The sequence below is a fragment of the Mustela putorius genome, unplaced genomic scaffold (genome assembly GCF_011764305.1).
Source record: "Mustela putorius furo isolate JIRA1106 unplaced genomic scaffold, ASM1176430v1.1 tig00000174_pilon_pilon_pilon, whole genome shotgun sequence".
Taxonomy (NCBI): Eukaryota; Metazoa; Chordata; class Mammalia; order Carnivora; family Mustelidae; genus Mustela; species Mustela putorius.
In genome coordinates, this window is record NW_025421304.1 from 17,962,858 (window position 1) to 17,980,982 (window position 18,125).

General features: G+C 48.5%; 2 protein-coding genes across 3 annotated transcripts in view; one reads left to right on the forward strand and one right to left on the reverse strand.

Moving 5' to 3' along the window:
* Positions 1-3,627, reverse strand: part of CIAPIN1 (cytokine induced apoptosis inhibitor 1) — a 16,105-nt gene extending 12,478 nt beyond the window's left edge. The window contains exon 1 of the mRNA XM_004744247.3: positions 3,491-3,627. The gene's annotated coding sequence lies outside the window, so the exon portion shown is untranslated. The remainder of the gene's footprint in view (positions 1-3,490) is intronic.
* COQ9 (coenzyme Q9) lies at positions 3,610-17,138 on the forward strand. Of its 2 annotated transcripts, none has more exons than XM_045076110.1 (9): positions 3,610-3,721; positions 6,528-6,696; positions 8,424-8,559; positions 12,217-12,359; positions 12,631-12,715; positions 14,205-14,309; positions 15,654-15,809; positions 16,122-16,175; positions 16,493-17,138. In XM_045076110.1, exons 2-9 carry the CDS (start codon positions 6,578-6,580, stop codon positions 16,526-16,528), a joined length of 834 nt encoding a protein of 277 aa, XP_044932045.1. In that variant the 5' UTR covers positions 3,610-3,721; positions 6,528-6,577; the 3' UTR covers positions 16,529-17,138. The 2 variants fall into 2 exon arrangements, with proteins under 2 accessions (XP_044932045.1, XP_004744303.2); XM_004744246.3 differs by having other exon boundaries at positions 3,622-3,732.
* Positions 17,139-18,125: the final 987 nt, after the last annotated feature.

Sequence of the window (18,125 nt, forward strand, 5' to 3'; positions counted from 1 at the left end):
AGCCACCCAGGCGCCCCTCAATCATGCCTTTTTATCTATTTGCTTCCATGTGGAATGCCTACTCTTTTTTTATCCTGACCTGACTGCAAGCCCCAGTGAAAGGAAGCCAAGTGTTATCAGATAAGCAGAATTCCTTAGTCACTGAATTGTTCTTAAAGCCTTAAAAAGCGCATAATCAAGATCTAAAACCTTTGAGGAAGGACACTCTCACCAATCTGTCAGGTAGGCAACTTAGGATCAAGGTCCTATTTATGAGCCAACAGGAATATGGATTGCTGGGCATTAAGTTATAAGAAATAAAGGACCTGTTTCCAGAATGATATTGACACAGGTTTGCCCAGGACAATAGAAAGGGATAGGCTCCTGGCCTACCACCACCAGCTACAACCTTGTACTGTACTCACAGGTACGCACCATCATGAAAGAAAGGACCAAAAGGTTAGCTGTTAGCCAGAGAAAAACAAAATGCCAGGTGTCTAGACCTCTCCAGCAACCTTAATGGAGGCTGTTTTACTGAGCACGGGTTTTGAATACAGATGAACTGGGGTTCTAGCTACCACTGGATTGTCAATCATGGGTCCACTGTTCTTTTCTTATCAAGGAATGGATATTCTAAGGCAACTCTTAGTTCTTGGTGGCCAGCTTATTTGCCTCTACTTCAAAGAGTCCCTATAAAACCTATTCTCTCTCCTCAGCCATGCCTGCTGAGGACTCCCTAGGCAGAGATGTGAAGCTTCCTTTTCATTTTTAGAATTACACAATATAAGAGCTGTATTTTATGACGTCGTAGACACTGGACCCATGGGACTGTGCCAGTACATTAGATGAATGTAAAGTGGCTCGCATTCCATATCCCCTCACCCCAAACTAATCTTCTGTGGCAAGAGGGAGCTCATAAAATGCACTTATTAAACATTAACCCTCAAAACACAGACACAGCCATCCCTCTTGGTCAGCATTTTCCAAATAAAATGGGAGACAATGTTCTTCTGAGTATCCAAAAGCCAAAGGACAACACTGTACGTCACCAGAGTTTGGTGGTGTCGACAATAAAACTACAAGGAAAAAAAGGTCTGGCGTCTGAGTCAACATACTTAGAAGAGTGACTCATAGCCTAGTTTCATATCTAGAAAGAGGTGGAGTTGAAGACGTCATTGTCATGTCACAGGCCTTGTTTGTTAACAACCTCTCTGGTGCTCACTGCCCTACACACATGCCCATGGGAAAGCAGAGGTCTGCAAGTACCTTCTGGAGATGCACTTGTTTATTTCCAAGGCACCCAATAAACCTCGAATCTTGAGGCATTTGGCTCCTCTCAAGGATGAAGAGGGCCAAAAGGAAAAAAAAATAAGTAAGACTGAAGTTAGCATATCAGTTCAAACCAAGGATCAAATCTTCTTGAGTCAGGTGCCTAAAAAAATTCTGAGACTACTGAGCGCTATCAGAAAGGAAAATTTTAAGTATAATGAACTGGCTGAAGCGCATACACACACACACACACACACACACACAGGGGGAAAAAAGGTGATCATCAGCAAGGAAACAAGAAACTTGAAGGAAAAGAAATGGAAGGGCGCCTGGGTGGCTCAGTTGTTAAGCGTCTGGCTTTAGCTCAGGTCATGATCCCAGGGTCCTGGGATTGAGTCCCACATCAGGTTCCCTGCTCAGCGGGAGCCTGTTTCCCCCTCTCCCATTCCCCCTGCTTGTGTTCTTTCTCTCACTGTGTCTTTATCAGATAAATATTAAAACAAGCAAACAAACTTGTTTTTTTAAAAAAAGAAAGAAATGGAAGACTGTCTTCAGGCAATTAGGTATGTGTGTGTCAAGAACTGAGGGTTTTAGGAAGGACACCCCAGAGCTAGAATTCCACAGGAAAGGCTCAACTGAAGATGGGTGGGCAGAACTCACAAAACAAAACCTCATGGACAGATCAGTAGTGTTTTAATGAAATTCAGAGATGTGGATCTGGAATTTTCACATTTGGGGAGTAGTTTTGGTTTAGGAAGGCTTCCCCTGCAACTGAGGTAGGAGAGGGCAAGATGTTTTGGAAAGACTAGAGTTGATAAGGGTTTGCAAAACAGACACAAAAACAAGGGTCCAACTGCAAACACAAAATTTACGGAATGACATGCTTAGCTTCTGTCATCAGTTATCCCGAATCCCCAAACCAGTTAGTTCTCCGTATTAATAGGAAGCTTTCCCTGATGACAGATCACAGTGAGGCACTCTGCATTTATACTTTCAGTTTAGTGCCCAGTCCGTGACCTCCCTGAGTCACTCAGAAATTAGCATTCAATGTCAGAATGAACACCACCAGCCTTTCTCAAACTTCAGATCCTACAAATCACCTACAAATCCTAGATGGTTCTTTTGATCTGGCAAGTTTGCGATATTTTTAACAGTTAAACTGTTAAAAAGAGGAAAATGGGCCCAAAATGGAGTAAGTGGTGCTAAGCCCACATCATCACCACACAGAACCTAAGACCTAACCTAACTGCAGTTTCGACTTTCTCCAGGAATGTAATCTTAAGGGGTCAGCCTGAAATTTTCTGGTCAGCATTAGTAAAATAATCTGGCTAACAGACCCCCATCTGTCCCCCAAAGGAAGGTGACCTTCCTTGAAATAACCCTTTACTCCCCTTTATGACTTCCCTGTCTCACCACCTCTCTGTCTTTAAAAAAAAAAAGCCTTCTCAGGGTGCCTGGGTGGCTCAGTGAATTAAGCTCTAACTCCAGCTTCAGGTCATGATCTCAGGGTCCTGGGATTCAGCCCCTCTTTGGGCTCTCTGCTTAGCAGGGAGCCTGTTCCTTCCCACCCCGGCCCCCACCTCTGCCTACCTCTGCGCTTACTTGTGATCTCTCTGTCAAATAAATAAATTTTAAAAACCCACAAAAACACAAAACCCTTCTTTCTCTGTAGCTCTTTGGAGCTCCTCTCTACTTTGATGGGATGCTGCCGGATTCATGAATAGTTGAATAAAGCCAGCTAGATCTTTACAAGTTACCCGGTTAAAAGTTTGTTATTTAACAACACCAACTCCACACTACGGAGGGTCTGGTAAGTCACTGCCTCAAAATTACAACCTGGGGGTTCAGATACCCCCAAAGACGAGACTTCAGCTCCCCCAGTGTTTGAGACGAGGGACTGAGGCCCAAGGTCACAACGGCAGGCTATTAGCAGGACCCCGGTCATCAAGGCTCTACCCCATTAGCGAGCTGTCTCTGGGGTTTCAGATCGATACCAGCTGCGCGGGAGACGAGGAAGTCCCGGAAGGGGAAGAAGCCACAGCGCCAGGAGCACGGGACACGCAGGGCCGGCCGGTGCCCTACACCGGCTTCCCCGAGCAAAAGCCCGTCGTGCTCCCCGGGAAGTGGTCATGGTTCGGTGCTCACCGAGGGACGGGGCTGGGAATAGGAAACAAGAGGTTCTAGGGATAAGGGTGGGACGGTTGGGGATATCGAGCTCCTGGGCCGCATGCACAACGCTCACCTGCCTCCCGGGGCTCGTTCGCTCCCGGCTTCTCCGCCGCCACCGGCTTCGCACCTCGCGCCTCTCGCGAGAAGAGGAGGCTGCTGGAGCGCGGGCAGGGCGGAAGTGCCCTCACCGAGCTCCTGGGGCTGTCAGCCGCGTGACAGTGGGCAGCGTGCCCGCTTCCAAGATGGCGGCGGCGGCGATCTCCGGCGCGCTCGGACGGGCGGGCTGGAGGCTCCTGCAGCTACGGTGCCTGCCGGGTGAGGGGACGGCCGAGCCGGGGAGCGTGGAGGGGGAGGGAGAGGGCACGAAGCCGACTGGGCTGGGTACGGGATCGGAAGAGGTCGTCGTGGCGGCCCGCAACCAAGGTGACGTGAAGGGCATCGGCGCGGATCCGCCGGCGTCCTGGTCTCGAAGGGGTCGCCTGGATGATTTCTGCCCCGATTCTCGAGCTGTGAGGGGCAAAGAGTAGCGGAGCAGGGCCTGTCACTCCCATTTAGCGAAGTTAACGGAGTCCCAGAGAGGGCTGTGGGTGCCCAAGGTCACACAGCTGGGTAGTTGCAGACCCGGACCCAGTCTCAATAACTGTTGCCAAGTCCCCGGGCAGGGCCACTCGGGGGATAGAGTTGGAAGCAGCTGCAAAGAGCTCCTAGTCCATTGTTTCCCAAGTCAGTTACTTCTTACCACTAAAGTAATTCTATGATTATTCCCACAACAGAACCTGTATCTTCGTTTGTACATCCGAGTTCTTAAAACTATAGATGTCTACTTTAGAAGAGGTTACCTTATGTTATTACTGTAAATGGAAAACCAGTGTCACATCCATAAATAGAATGAACACATTGACGCATTAGCATGAATATATAACTAATGAAACAATTATAACTTCCTGCATTTCATCAGAAATCTTCTTGCGAACCTCAGTGGTTCCACAGTTGTGCTTGGGGACTTCCCCCCTCCTTTTCAAAGTTTTATGAGTATTTGTTCCATTTTTTTTTTTGACAAATAGTAAAATATTGATATTTTTACAGTTATAACTGTTATAACACTGTTATAACTGTTCTGCATTTCTTTTAAGATCATTGTTCCTTGAGTTAGTCCAGATTTTTTTTTTACAAAAATGAGTATTAATATTACTGTTTTTATACAGAACTCCAAACTACGTATGTTTAGTTAAAGTAATGCCTGTGACCCAGTAAAGCCACTCCTAGGTATTTACCCAAGAGAAATGAAAGCATATGTCCACCAAAAGGTTTGCAGAAGTATGTGTATAGCAACTTTGTTCATGAAAGACGAGGGTGAAGCAATCCAGGTGTTCACCAGCAGAATAGTGTTTCTTAATGGAATACGGCTCAGAAATAAAAAAAAAAATAATTTCCACAAAACTACTAATCCATCTAAAAAAGACTGCAAAAAATATACTCTTACACAAAAAATATATTGTATGATTCTACTTAGATGAAATTATAGGACTGGTTAAACTAGGGTGAAAATTTCAGAACAGTGTAAGTGGGGAGTGACTGGGAAAGAGTATGAGGGAACTTTCTGGGGTGATTATATTCTCTAGATAGGGGTTCAGGTTATGCAAGTACCTATACCTTTGTCAAAACTTAGAATTGGCACAGTTAAGATTTGTGTGTTTCATTTTACATAACTGTCACCTCAATAAAAGAACAGTAAATAAATATTGAACCTCTGGTTAATGGTATGCATGCCAGAATGTGTAGAGTGAGGAGTACGGAGGGCTACAACAAATGCATCAAAAATAAGCTGGATTTATGGGGCGCCTAGGTGACTCAGTGGGTTAAAGCCTCTGCCTTTGGCTTAGGTCATGATGCCAGAGTCCTGGGATCAAGCCCTGCATCGGGCTCTCTGCTCGGCAGGGAGCCTGCTTCCTCCTTTCTCTCTGCCTGCCTCTCTGCCTACTTGTGATCTCTGTCTGTCAAATAAATAAATAAAATCTTAAAAAAAAAAAAAGCTGGATTTAAAAAACCAAGCTGGAATGATGAATGAAGAGTGTGATAGATCTGTAGAACCTAGATGGTAGATATACAGGTGTTCATGCCATCGTTCTTTCAACTTGTTGTATCGGTTTTTTTATAATAGGGACACCTGGGTCGGTCAGTCAGTTAAGCATCTGACTTGATCTCAGCTCAGGTCTTTATTTATTTATTTATTTATTTGGGGGGAGGGGAGAACACAGGGAGAATGAGAGGGAGAAGCACACTCCCCACTGAGCAGAGAGCCCAATGTGGCACTCGATCCCAGGACTCTGGGATCATGACCTGACCTTAACCAGCTGAGCCACCCAGGTGCCCTCAGCCCCGGTCTTGATCTCAGGGTAGTGGGTTCAAGTCCTGCATGACACATCTGATGACACCATATAACCACTATGGGAGCCAATACTGAGACCTTCTCATTTCTAGTCCAGTGCTCTTGCTATGATGTAAATATGACATTTTCAGGTCACTTTCACTTTTTGATTGGTTTTCACAACACTCCCATTGAGCAAACAGATTTTTACTCTTATTTTGCATATTTAAAAATCATGGTCATTGGGGCGAAGTGGTTTGTCCATCAAGATAGTTAACAAATGGGGGTACCTGGGTAGCTCAGTGGGTTAAGGCCTCTGCCTTTGGATCAGCTCATGATCCCAGCATCCTGGGATCAAGCCCCGCATCGGACTCTCTGCTTAGCAGGGAGCCTGCTTCCTCCTCTCTCTCTCTGCCTGCCTCTCTGCCTACTTGTGATCTCTGTCTGTCAGATTAATAGATAAAAAATCTTAAAAAAAAAAACCAAACAAACAGTTAACAGATGATAGCAGCAGGCCCAGAAGCCAGGTCTTCAGATACCTGGCTCATGCTTCTGCCCCCACATCATATCACAAGGTTGCCAACTTACCCAAAATTTTTGCCTGGAACTCAGCAGTTGGATAAGTGGCTCTGGAGTAGACTCAGCCCTGCTTTTCCTCTCCCCCATCCCTCGCACCATTCTGAGTTTCAGAGAGTCTTCTCTGGTAAGTGTTCCTGACTGACCAGCCCAGTTTTTATTTCAGTGTCCCGTTGCCAATCAGCCGTGGTGTCACGTGCCTTCCATGCTTCAGCCATGCAGCTAAAGACTACAGATGAGCAGAAACAACAACCTCCTCCATCTTTTTCGCAGCAACATTCTGAGACACACGAGGCAGAAGAACCCAATCCAGAATCTTCTCGTTCCCCTCCCAGGTATGCGCCAGAACCCCCATTCATCCATTTCTGGCCATTTTGCGTGCTCGGATATGTCTGTCCTATCTCTCCTTCTGCTCTTCTTTTTATCCCCCTTTTCACCTTCTATCATTTTTCAGGTTTGCTGTGAAAGGAATCTATGGTTTTTTTGGGAAAAATTGTGCCTGTTCATTCTAAAATACCTAAACAATACAAAGAAGTTCAGAAAAATAAAGCAAAAACAAACCCAGAAATAACTTAATGTTTTCGTGAATATCCTTTTAGACGTTTTTCTAAGTATATTCCGTACATAGATCTATATATAGTAAGTAATTAATTACACTATACGTGCTGTTCCAGAAGCTGCTTTTTCACTCAACAATACATTTTTAATGTTTTCTCAGTCTGTATGACTGTAATGGTTGCATAATATTCCAGTGGTATGGCAGTATTAAAATTTACTTAACCTGGGGTGCCTGGGTGGCTTAGTGGGTTAAAGCCTCTATATTCAGCTCAGGTCATGATCCCAGGGTCCTGGGATCAAGCCCTGCATTGGGCTCTCTGCTCAGCGGGGAGCCTGCTTCCCCCTCTTTCTCTGCCTGCCTCTGCCTCCTTGTGATCTCTGTCTGTCAAATAAATAAATAAAATCTCTTTAAAAATTAAAAAAATAATAAAATTTCATAACCTATCTTTTATTGATGAATATTTAGATTTCCTTCACTGGTATAAAAAAATAATGTGATTATCTCTCAGCAGTGAGAGCACTGAATCAAAGGACTTACACATTTAGGATTTTGTTACATACGTGGGGCCAAGTCGCCATCCAGGAAGGTGATAATAGTTTATACTTCCATTGCCTATTCTTCTTCTTAATCCTGACACTGAGAAGTTCCTCTAGCTCTGAAATTAGGGTGTTCCTGTCATTTTTCTGGTCTCCTGATTAAAATACCTTTTATTTCAATTCAGCAAATATGTTTTTAAGATCTACTTTGCGCTAGGCCCTGGAGTTATCATTTGATACCAATACAGATAAAGAAACAGTGTGCTGGGGCACCTGGGTGGCTCAGTGGGTTAAGGCCTCTGCCTTCGGCTCCGGTCATGATCCCAGGAATCGAGGCCCACATCAGGCTCTCTGCTCAGTAGGGAGCCTGCTTCCTCCTCTGTCTCTCTCTGCCTGCCTCTCTGCCTACTTGTGATCTCTGTCTGCCAAATAAATAAATAAAAATCTTTAATTAAAAAAAAAAAAGAAACAGTGTGCTGAGGGCTATGAACAAAGAAATCCAGAGTGCTAAGGGCATTTGCCTTCCTGTGACCTGGCCTCCTTGCTCCCTGGATCCCCTCTCTCAGTGACTATATGAGAAGAGAAAGACAATATCACTTATTTTTTTTTTTTAAGATTTTTAAAAAATTTATTTGACAGAGATCACAAGTAGGCAGAGAGAGAGGCAGAGAGAGAAGAGAAAGTAGCCTCCCCGCCAAGCACAGAGCCCGATGTGGGGCTCGATCCCGAGCTGAAGACAGAGGCTTTAACCCACTGAGCCACCCAGGTGCCCCGACAATATCACTTTTGTCCCATTGGTGTGGAAATAGCAATACTGGCACAGAAGTTAATGTCTTCCTGACATGTGCTCAGAGGAGGCACTGAGCCTCTGGCATCTGGTCAGGCACATTTTGCCTGTCACGCAGGAGGCGGGGAGATGAGGTGTGCTGGGCTCTGTCGCCACATTTCTGTTGTGTGTGGGTCTCAGGTACACAGATCAGGGCGGTGAGGAGGAGGAGGATCATGAGAGCGAGGAGCAGTTGCAGCACCGCATCCTGACGGCAGCCCTGGACTTCGTACCTGCACACGGGTGGACAGCAGAGGCCATCGCAGAAGGAGCCCAGGTATGTAGGAGATAGGGTGAGGTGGCCTGGCTGGGATCAGCCCGAGCAAACGGCCTCGTGCTTACTTCTGGCCCAGCTTTGAGCCCCTCGCTGCTCCAGGATTTTGCGAGGGGAGGCTTTTTTCCCCAATAGGGTGAAATGGTTTTATTTTTAGTACAGAAAGATCATACTGTAGAGTTGGTTCTTGGGAGCTAAGTTCTAAAGGCAGTGCACTAGGGAAGCGTTGCCAGTGATCACAACTACCACATTTCTTTGAGTCTAAGACGCCAGTGGTTGTAAGAAGCACCATTATAGTATGCATCGCTGAAAAAGAGAAAAAGCTATTTAGGACGTGTCAGGTGTATAATTCACACTGATTGTTTAAACTGAAAAAAATGGGGCAGTGGGGTGTCTCAGTTGGTTAAGCACCCAGCTCTTCATTTCAGATCAGGTCATGGTCTTGGGGTTGTGAGATTGAGCCTGAGTTGGGCTCCCTGCTGAGCCTGGAGTCTGCTTGAGATTCCCTCCTTCCCCCTATGCCCCTCCCCCTGGCCCCCTCAAATGAATAAATAAATCTTTAAACAAAATAAGAAACAGGGGGGCACCTGGCTGGCTCATTTGGTAGAGTCTGCAGCTCTTGGTCTTGGGGTTGTGAGTTTGAGCCCCATGTTGGGTGTTGAGGTTACTTAAAAATAAAAATAAAAATCTTGAAAGAAATGATAAAATAGGTACATCTTAGAACTGATGAAATCAGTTGTTTGAAAACTCTCCAGAAGGCACCATTTAAGAGACCAACTCGCCTGATTTTTCTCAGTACATGCCTCCTGCACAGGAACAGGTAGCTGCTTTAGATTAAGCCACAGGCTTGTGCTGAGGCCGCAGTGTACAGAATTGTCCGGCAGGGCCACATACTGCCCTGCAAGAGCTCTGTGAGAGCAGTGAGCAGAGGAACTCCGGATTCACTTCTCCTGTCTCAAGCTTGCAGGGGAAATGGGATGGAAGGGTGAGCTTGCTTGAACACTGGCTGGAAGAACCCAGAAACAAGGGTGGGGTAAAAGTACGAGAGAAAGTGGCAAAAGAAAAGTACAAAGTCCATTGAAGGCAGGAACTAGGAGATCCAGAAAATGAGTGGGAGGACAGTCTTAGGTGTATTGGGGTGAGGTTGGAGAAGACAGTTGCAGGTTTAGTTTCTGGAATATTAAGGGAATTCCCCGGAGACAGCTCTGTTCTCTGGGAAGCAGGTGTGGTTGTCTCATGAACCTGAAGTTAGGAAAGGGTAGGAAGAGACAGAGATTTGAGGGTGGTGGAGAACATTTGAAAGAACCGTTAGAGGAAGTGGTGGAGCAAGCGGAGGAGAGAAATGTACCAGGATTGTTTGGAAAGATACTGAATTATTCTGTGGGTGACTGGTCCTTTTCACTCTGTATCTCCTCATTCGTAGTGGCTGCATAATACCCTTTGTGTTTACTTGATCTCAGCTGACAAACATTTGAGTTGTTTCCGATTTTTTAGTGTTCTAAACCTATTTGTGCAACACATTTAAGTGCATTTGGAGAAGTGGAATTGCAGTTTCAGGGAGCGTATCCCTCAGGGGACAGAGACTGTCAGTTAAGTTATTCACATAGAGAGAATTTGTTTTTTCTTAAAGTTTTTTGTTTTGTTTTGTTTTTTAAATTATTTGACAGAGACATAGCGAGAGAGGGAACACAAGCAGGGGGGAGTGGGAGAGGGAGAAGCAGGCTTCCCGCTGAGCAGGGAGCCTGATGTGGGGCTCGATCCCAGGACCCCAGGATCATGTCTTGAGGCGAAGGCAGATGCTTAATGAGTGAGCCACCCAGGCACCGCCAGATAGAGAGAATTTAATACAAAGAGTGATGAGCTAGGTGGAAGGTTGGTAACCGGGCCACTGGCAGGGTAAGCACCCTCTAGGGTGTTATGCAGGCTGCTGCTGCAGAAGTGGCTCCCATCTCCAGGGCTAAGGGGACAGGGGGAGAAAGTGGAATTGTTAAAAGGAGAAGCTTGAAGGAGAGCCCCTGTGGAGGCAGAACTCAGGCCTCCTGGGCTGCTGCTAGTGCTGCCCTCTGGGAACTGGGACAGAGGGTCCCTGGGGGCAGGGGAGGGTGGTGGCTGGCTGGAACCAGTCCTGCGGGGCCGCCAGAGGGTGCTGCTGCCGAGTTGAAGAAGTGAGGCTGGGGAGATGCCCACTGGAGCCCCTAGCGGACCTGCCGGGTCCCTCCTTCCCCTTCAGCCTTGCAGTCTTCCTCCTGCCTCGCAGTCCCATCCCCATCCTTCTGCAGACCCTGCCTAGCACGGGGCGGGGCGGGTGGCTGGCGGGGCTGCAGCCCCTGCCTCACGAAGCTGAGGGCAGCCTTGGGGCCGAGACGCGAACTCACTGTGTTAGTCCAGAGTGCATACGGATATGGGTGTGCGTGTATGTATGAATATTGGTTTATTTAAGGAATCTCTGCACCCGGTGTGGGGCTTGAATCCACAGCCCAAGATCAGGAGTTGCATGCTTTACCCTCTGAGCCGGCCAGGTGCCCAAGTGTGCATATTTTTGAGCCTGTTGTTAACCCATGTAGTAGAAGCAGTATAACCTGGTGGTGATGAGTTCTGAGCCTCAGTTTCCTGGTCTGTAAAATGTGGGTGAGGATAAGTCCCAGCAGTGGGTGTTGCCGCGAGGCCACAGTGAGATGGTGTGTGTCACGTGCTTAGTGGAACGCCTGACTTGGTAAGCGGACATCTCCATTAGAAGTGATGCCGCTGCATGTGTGTTGTGAAGCCCGCTGTACTGCGGTCTGGGAAGGCTGGGTCAGCAGGAGCTCTGTCTCCACTCCCAGCATTGGTGACTGGAGTTAATCATCTTTTTTGTTCCTTCTCTGTCCTCTGTCCCTGGTGCTTTCAGGGCTCTGCCTCTGGTAGCGGCTCAATGATCGCCATATATCAGGAAGAGTTGAGGATCTCTGTGGCTTTCTTAACTCCTTAATAACTCACTAAGAGAAATGTTTTTTGGTTTTTGGGTTTTTTTTAATAACTGAGAGGCCTAATTTCCAGCAGATTTAGGTGAAGCCAACTAGTGAGGAATTGCTGAGTGCTCTTCCCAGCCCCTTTTTTTGTCAGGCTCCAGGTTACTAGTGTCAGAGCTCAGTTCTAGCAGGAAAGGGAGTGTTTGGGGTCATCCAGTAACAGAAAAGTCTGGAAGTAGTTCTGGCACAGTGTTCTTGGATTTTGCGGCTGGGAATCGTCTCTTCGTCCTGTCTCCTTTGCTTTCCTCTCTGTGAGCTTCATTCTCAGCAGGGGCTTCCCATGCAGGACTAAAAATGGTTCAGCAGCCTCAGTGGAAAGAGAGCACTTCTTTCCCATCAGCACTAGCAGAAGCCCAGAGGCAGCCTCTTAGGGCCTAGGTTGGGTCCTGGCAGGTCCCTGAGCTAGTCGCTATGAACTCCAGCTGTCCACGCCCGGACCTCACGCTCTACCGTACACCAGGGGGCTTGATGGAGCACGGAGGAACTTCTGATCAGCTTTACCCAAACCACAGGGACCAGAAACAAAGAGTAGAGTTAGCCCATTAAGAATCAATCTGCTGTTGCTAGATAAAGAGGCACCAGTGAGGAACAGGCAGCACAGGTCCACTACATCTGTCTACCACTCTCCTGTTTTCCCTGTCTTCTGTTGTAGTCCCTAGGTCTGTCCAGTGCGGCAGCCAGCATGTTTGGGAATGACGGCAGTGAGCTGATCCTGCATTTTGTGACCCAGTGCAATGCTAAGCTCGCTCGTGTGCTGGAAGAGGAGCAGAAGCTGGTACAGCTGGGCCAGGCAGAGTAAGTCTGCTCAGGATGGCAGCTAGGGATCGGGGTGGGGGGAGGCTCAGGCCCCACTGTCTGCCCCAGAAGGCCAATCCAAGCAGAGCCAGAAGAGAGGAGCATGGAGCAGCCCTGCTGCTTGGACGGGCCTGGAACACAGCCACCCGTCTGTGATAGGCCAGCATCAGGGGCCAGTGGGCCCCCCACCAACCCAGAGCCGAGTAAGTGGTGTAGCACTGAGCCCATGCCTTTGACCTGGAGACACACTATTTTCTTTTCCCTCTTCCAGGAAGAGGAAGACAGACCAGTTCCTGAGGGACGCAGTGGAAACCAGACTGAGAATGCTGATCCCGTACATTGAGCACTGGCCCCGGGTACAGTGTCCATATTTAGGCCCCAGGGCAACAGTGTATTCATGGGCTTAGTTCTCAGTGCCTAGCCCTCAGAGGACCTTGCACATTCTGCGGAAGTTAGCTCGTTCATCTGCACAGACCCGGGGATACTGGGATTCTCAGTGCACTCGGTAGAGCTAAGGAGTGCAAACTGGGGAGTGCCAGAGGGAGGAACACCTGGGTCTCAGTACCTAGAAAGATGAGTAGCCCGGGGAACTAGGTCACATCTATGCTGGGTCCTGGTGGCCCAAGCGTGCCACCAGCTCTTCAGTGAGGAGGAATCCAAGACAGAGATTAGAAAACGAGAGGAGTTTCTTGGCCATCGCCATTAACAGGCCTGAGGTGTTCCGGGTGTCAGAGGCCTGGGATGGCTTCGCCAGCTGTCCACGTGGTGCTTGAGAATTAGAGTATTCATTCCAAGGGCTTTTTATCCCCTTTTCGGAAGCTTCCTTTTTCTGGTTTCCAAGCATGTCACCATATGGGCCATCCTCTTAGTTAAGAAAATTGAGTCCAAGCATATCAGGGATAAGAGGACAGCCAAGATTATCTTGTGTCCCTCACCCAGCTGGGGTACCACGGAGCCTGTGGTGTCAGTCAGTCAGTGGACAGGCATGAGAACGCCTGTGCCTAACCCCGGGCTCTGTGTGGAGGGAGTACAGTGAGTCAACTCCCGTCCCCTGCCTGTGCCTGCCACACTTGATCTTCAGACCTCTGGCCTTGACTCATTCCACCTTGCAGTTAAAGCAGTGGAAGTCTGGATTGGGCCCCAGCTGCCTTCTGATTCAGCATGTTTTTCTTGTGGGCTCCTTCAATAAGAGAAAACTTTCCAGCCAATCCAGGGCCTCTGACTAGCTCCCAGCCAAGTCCTGACTAGGCCACAGCCAATGGATTTTTGAGTTGGTAAAGTGATAAGACCTTGTCCTCTCAGGAGTTATCTGCTAAGGAAGCAGCTCTGGGGGGTGCCATTTCTTGTATGAGTTGAAGGATTTTTGGTTTCAGGTATGAGAAACCAACTTGAGTTAAGCAAAACACCAGAGAAGCTGCGGTGGGGCTTTGAGGACAGGAATGCTGCTGGGCCCTGGGAATGGCCTGGCATTTGGACCTAGAAACCACTTGGACCCTTCTCCCATCTCTGCCTCTCCCTGCATGTTATAGAATGGGGTGCCCTCCCTCATCTTTGCTCTCAGGGCTGTTAGACCAGGCTAGACCTTCTGGCTGCTGGCCTTTCCAAGGCCATGTGCTGGGGATGGAGAAGCTGAGCCGGCCAGCTGAGGGTAGGATCTATCCCTGGCTCCTATCACCTGTAGCCAGGCTGGTCAACTGCCAGGAGCTCACACCAGCTGGGTGGAGATGGTAGGCATCAGCAGGAGAGTTGGGCAGACCCTTTTACACACCTCCATGGAGGGATGAGGCACCCTCCACCTGTGCGCTGTCATTCCTGTGTCCTATTTCTCTGTCCTTCTGTGTTCAGGCCCTCAGCATCCTCATGCTTCCTCACAACATCCCGTCCAGCCTCAGCCTGCTCACCAGTATGGTGGATGACATGTGGCACTACGCTGGGGACCAGTCCACTGACGTGAGTGCTTTCTGCAAACCTACTGGATACCGGGAAAGGCTTGGGTTAAGCATTTCTTCGGGAAGTTTGTGAAATTTCTTAGGTCACAGATCCCTTCGGGGGCCTGCGGTGCTATTCCTGTCTAGGGAAGGAGAGGCTAGAGGTGGGGAAGGTCCCTCCGCAAGCCACAGTGGGAGCCAGGTCCTCACCCAAGGGCCAGCACTCTAGCCACAGATAAGCAGTTGTTCCCTCTGACCCCAGTGGTGATTAGACTGCTATTTTATAAACATTTTCTCCTAAGATTCAGATTCTGCAGTGAGCTTTCTCAGTGTGTGTCTTGCATGAGATTGATTTAAAAAGGGGGGGGGGTGCCTAGATGGCTCAGTCAGTTAGATGTCCGACTCTTGATTTCACCTTGAGTTTTGATCTCAGAGTCATGAGATCTCCACGCTAGGCATGGAGCCTACCTGAAAGAAAAAAAAAAAAAGAATGCCATGGAGCCACCTATCACTTTGAAAAGAAACTCCCTCCCCCAGGCCACTTTGGCCTGCTTTGCTAAGAGATCAATAAACCTTTAAATAGGCACTAGGAAAGAGTCTGACTTGCTAATGCTATCATATTTCTGGTAGGAAATTAAAAAATAAAAAGTACACCTTCATAGATGAAATTAATTTGTCATGGTGCCTTGTGGAATCTACGCTGGGGAGGCAAAGAAATATTCCTGCCACAGTTCTAACAAAGGACTTTAATAAGCTTCCCCCGCGTGGGAGTACAACCACCAACAGAGTGGTGAGAAAATGAAATTAGAAACCCAAGAAATTAAAGGAATAAAACATGAAGTAGCTGAGCTAGTACGCAAAGAGCAGTTTGCTGGGCCCGCCTAAGTGGCCAAGGGACCGGAACCCTCAGCTCAGCCCAGGTGCTCTGATCTGTCCTCGGTCCTGTCTCCGCCCTCAAATGATTGATAAACACACCACAGTGTGCTCGTAATTTGCTAACCATAGGGCCTCTCCAGCGTTTTAGGTGGCCTGAGACTTAGTCTTTTCACCAGCAGTTTCGAAATGGACTGGCTGTAGCAAAAATCACCGGGGATGCTTATCAGACATCTAACTCCTTGTACTTTCTTCAGACCCCCTGACTCTAAGCTCTAGGATATTGGGCCCAGGAGCTTGCATTTTAATCTCCCGGGTAATTTTGATGCCTAGCCAGTAGTGTTATCCAGGGAGGGCAAATGTATCTTTAGGGGAAAGAAGGGATCAGGAGGGAGCCCACATGAGCCTGTGGCTTTGGGTAGGAGCCACCCCAGACTTCCCCCAGTCCACAGCAATAATGGTGACCTGCCTTCTTGGATGGGTTTCTCTGCAGTTTAACTGGTATACCCGGCGAGCTGTGCTGGCTGGCATCTATAACACGACAGAGCTGGTGATGATGCAGGACTCCTCCCCAGACTTTGAGGACACTTGGCGCTTCTTGGATAACCGGATTAATGATGCAATGAACATGGGCCACACCGCCAAGCAGGTAGTAGGGGCTAGACCTTTGGGAAGCCACCTCTTCAGGCACACCACCCTCCTCAAGCCACAGCTGGTCTCCTGTCCTTTTGCTCCCCTTTGGCCCCAAAGGACAGTCCTGAGGGCCTGCCCAGGGAGTCGGGCTGGCTCTTCCTCATACCAGCCCTTCCCTAAGAGCCACACTTGGACCACTTGTGGTTGTGTCCGTAGGCTCTTCCTCCAGTCCACAGGGTCCTCATGAGTCCCCCCTGATTTGTCCTGCCTGTTTGACCTTTGAGCTTGTGTGGGGGACTTAAGAGAACCTGACCCTGACTCCTTCTAGGTAAAGTCCACTGGAGAGGCACTGGTGCAGGGACTCATGGGTGCAGCAGTGACGGTGAGTACCGCCCCCCTCACGCCTGCCCTCCTGTTCCACTCCTGCCCTGTGGTCCTTACAACATGTGTCAAGGATCCGAAAAGCTTTATACTGGAAAGCTACTAATAAAACTAAGAGTGTTCAGTCCTAGTCTCTGATCCCAAATTCCCCACCTCCTTTTTTTGCTGCCATTAAAAATCATGGCTGACTCCCGGGTCCCTGGCATGTCAGATCTGTGGGTCTCAGTCATGCCTGCCACCTTGGAAATCCCAGTCTTTCCCACGGGAGTCCTGGGGACAGGGCAAGGCCTCATCCTTCCCTTTTCTGCCCTGTATCAGCTCAAGAACTTGACAGGTCTAAACCAGCGCCGGTGAGCATCACGGGGTGTGAGCTAGAGTGCCCAGAAGAAAAGCTACAGATACATTGAAAGGGCTTTGGAAAATAAGAAGTGCCATCCACGAACAGAGTGTTAATGGGAAGACACTGAAGGACTCCTTAGTCACTGCGACCGCCACCTCCTCAGTTCCGAATACCAGGCCAGGCCTTTTGATGCCTTTCTGCGCTGCAGCCGTGTGATTGGAAAATGAAGCTCTCATCCAAGCCTTCGAGCCACAGAAACCCAGCAGATCCCTGTCATGGTCTCACGGATTCCTTGATCACGTCTTAACCTTCCTGGAGTGTTCTCTGGGGCTCCCAGATCAGAGTCACGGTGTGGAACCAGTTCAAGGTGGCTGGCCACCCCCGGCACAGCACAGACTTGTGCACATAGGTGGTCCTTGCACCGCTCTCCTCTCTGGTATCCGAGATGCTGCACCTGGGAACCCATCAGAAAGCTGCCACACCTGAGACCAGAGCCTCTGGACAGCAGTGCTCAGCTCGGCCAGGGGTGGGAACCCGGGCCCGCTGTCACATTACACCAGCTCATGTGGCAGGGTTATTCGTGAACTTAAGAGTGTAAAAATAGTAATAAATATGTTTGAAGCAGTTTCATATTGGCAGTTTCCGTGTGGGCCACAGCAGGTATCCAGGACCCCAGAGCGAGGACAGCAGTGAGGCTGGAAAGGCTTGAGGCTTGCAGCCCGGATACCTGGGCTCTGGTCTTTGTGAGGACTACTACCAGGGGGTGGTTATGGCAGCTCTGCCTCTCTGGATCCAGCTTCCCTTCTAGAAGTGTGGGTGATGGTGGCCTTCCCCGCACTGTTAGCTCCCTTGGCTGCTGTTTCCTATCACTAATCATTTCGGTGCTCTGTTCTTTAGCATTAATGATTTTCTCCCTACACTGGCTGAGTTCCTTTTGCAAGTCTGGTTAACTTTGTTTGGTCTTCTTGAGCTACTATAACAAAATACCATAGATGGGGTGACTTAACAGGAGACATTTGTTTCTCATAGTTCTGGAGGCTTGGAAGTCCAAGATCAAGGTGCCATCCAGTTCCTGGTGAAGTCTTTCTGACATGCCACATTTTCTCTATGTTCTAACAGGGCAGAGAGTGAGCAAGCTCCAGTGTCTCCTCCTGTTCTTATAAAGGCACCCTTCCCACCCTCCTGACCTCTCAGAGACTCTGTCTCCAAATACCACATTGGGCGTTAGGCTTCAACATTTAAGAGGAATACAATTTTGTCCAGAGCATCTGTCTTCTGCATTGCCAGATCCGACTTAAGTTGATGGGGTACTGAGGGGGGAAGTCACTAGCTAATAGTTGTTTCCAGATGGGGTACTGAGGGGGAAGTCACTAGCTAATAGTTGTTTCCAGATGGGGTACTGAGGGGGGAGTCACTAGCTAATAGTTGTTTCCAGTTCTTTGGCCTTCCACCCGCCCCTTTTTGTACCTCTTTAATTCTTGGTATCATGACTTCCTGTCAAGTCCCCTACAGTGGCTATTCCAAATTTTATCCCATTCTCTGCTTCATAGCATTCTTGCATTCAGCAGGCAACCTTAATCCTTAATTTCCTGAGATGACACAGGCCGGGAA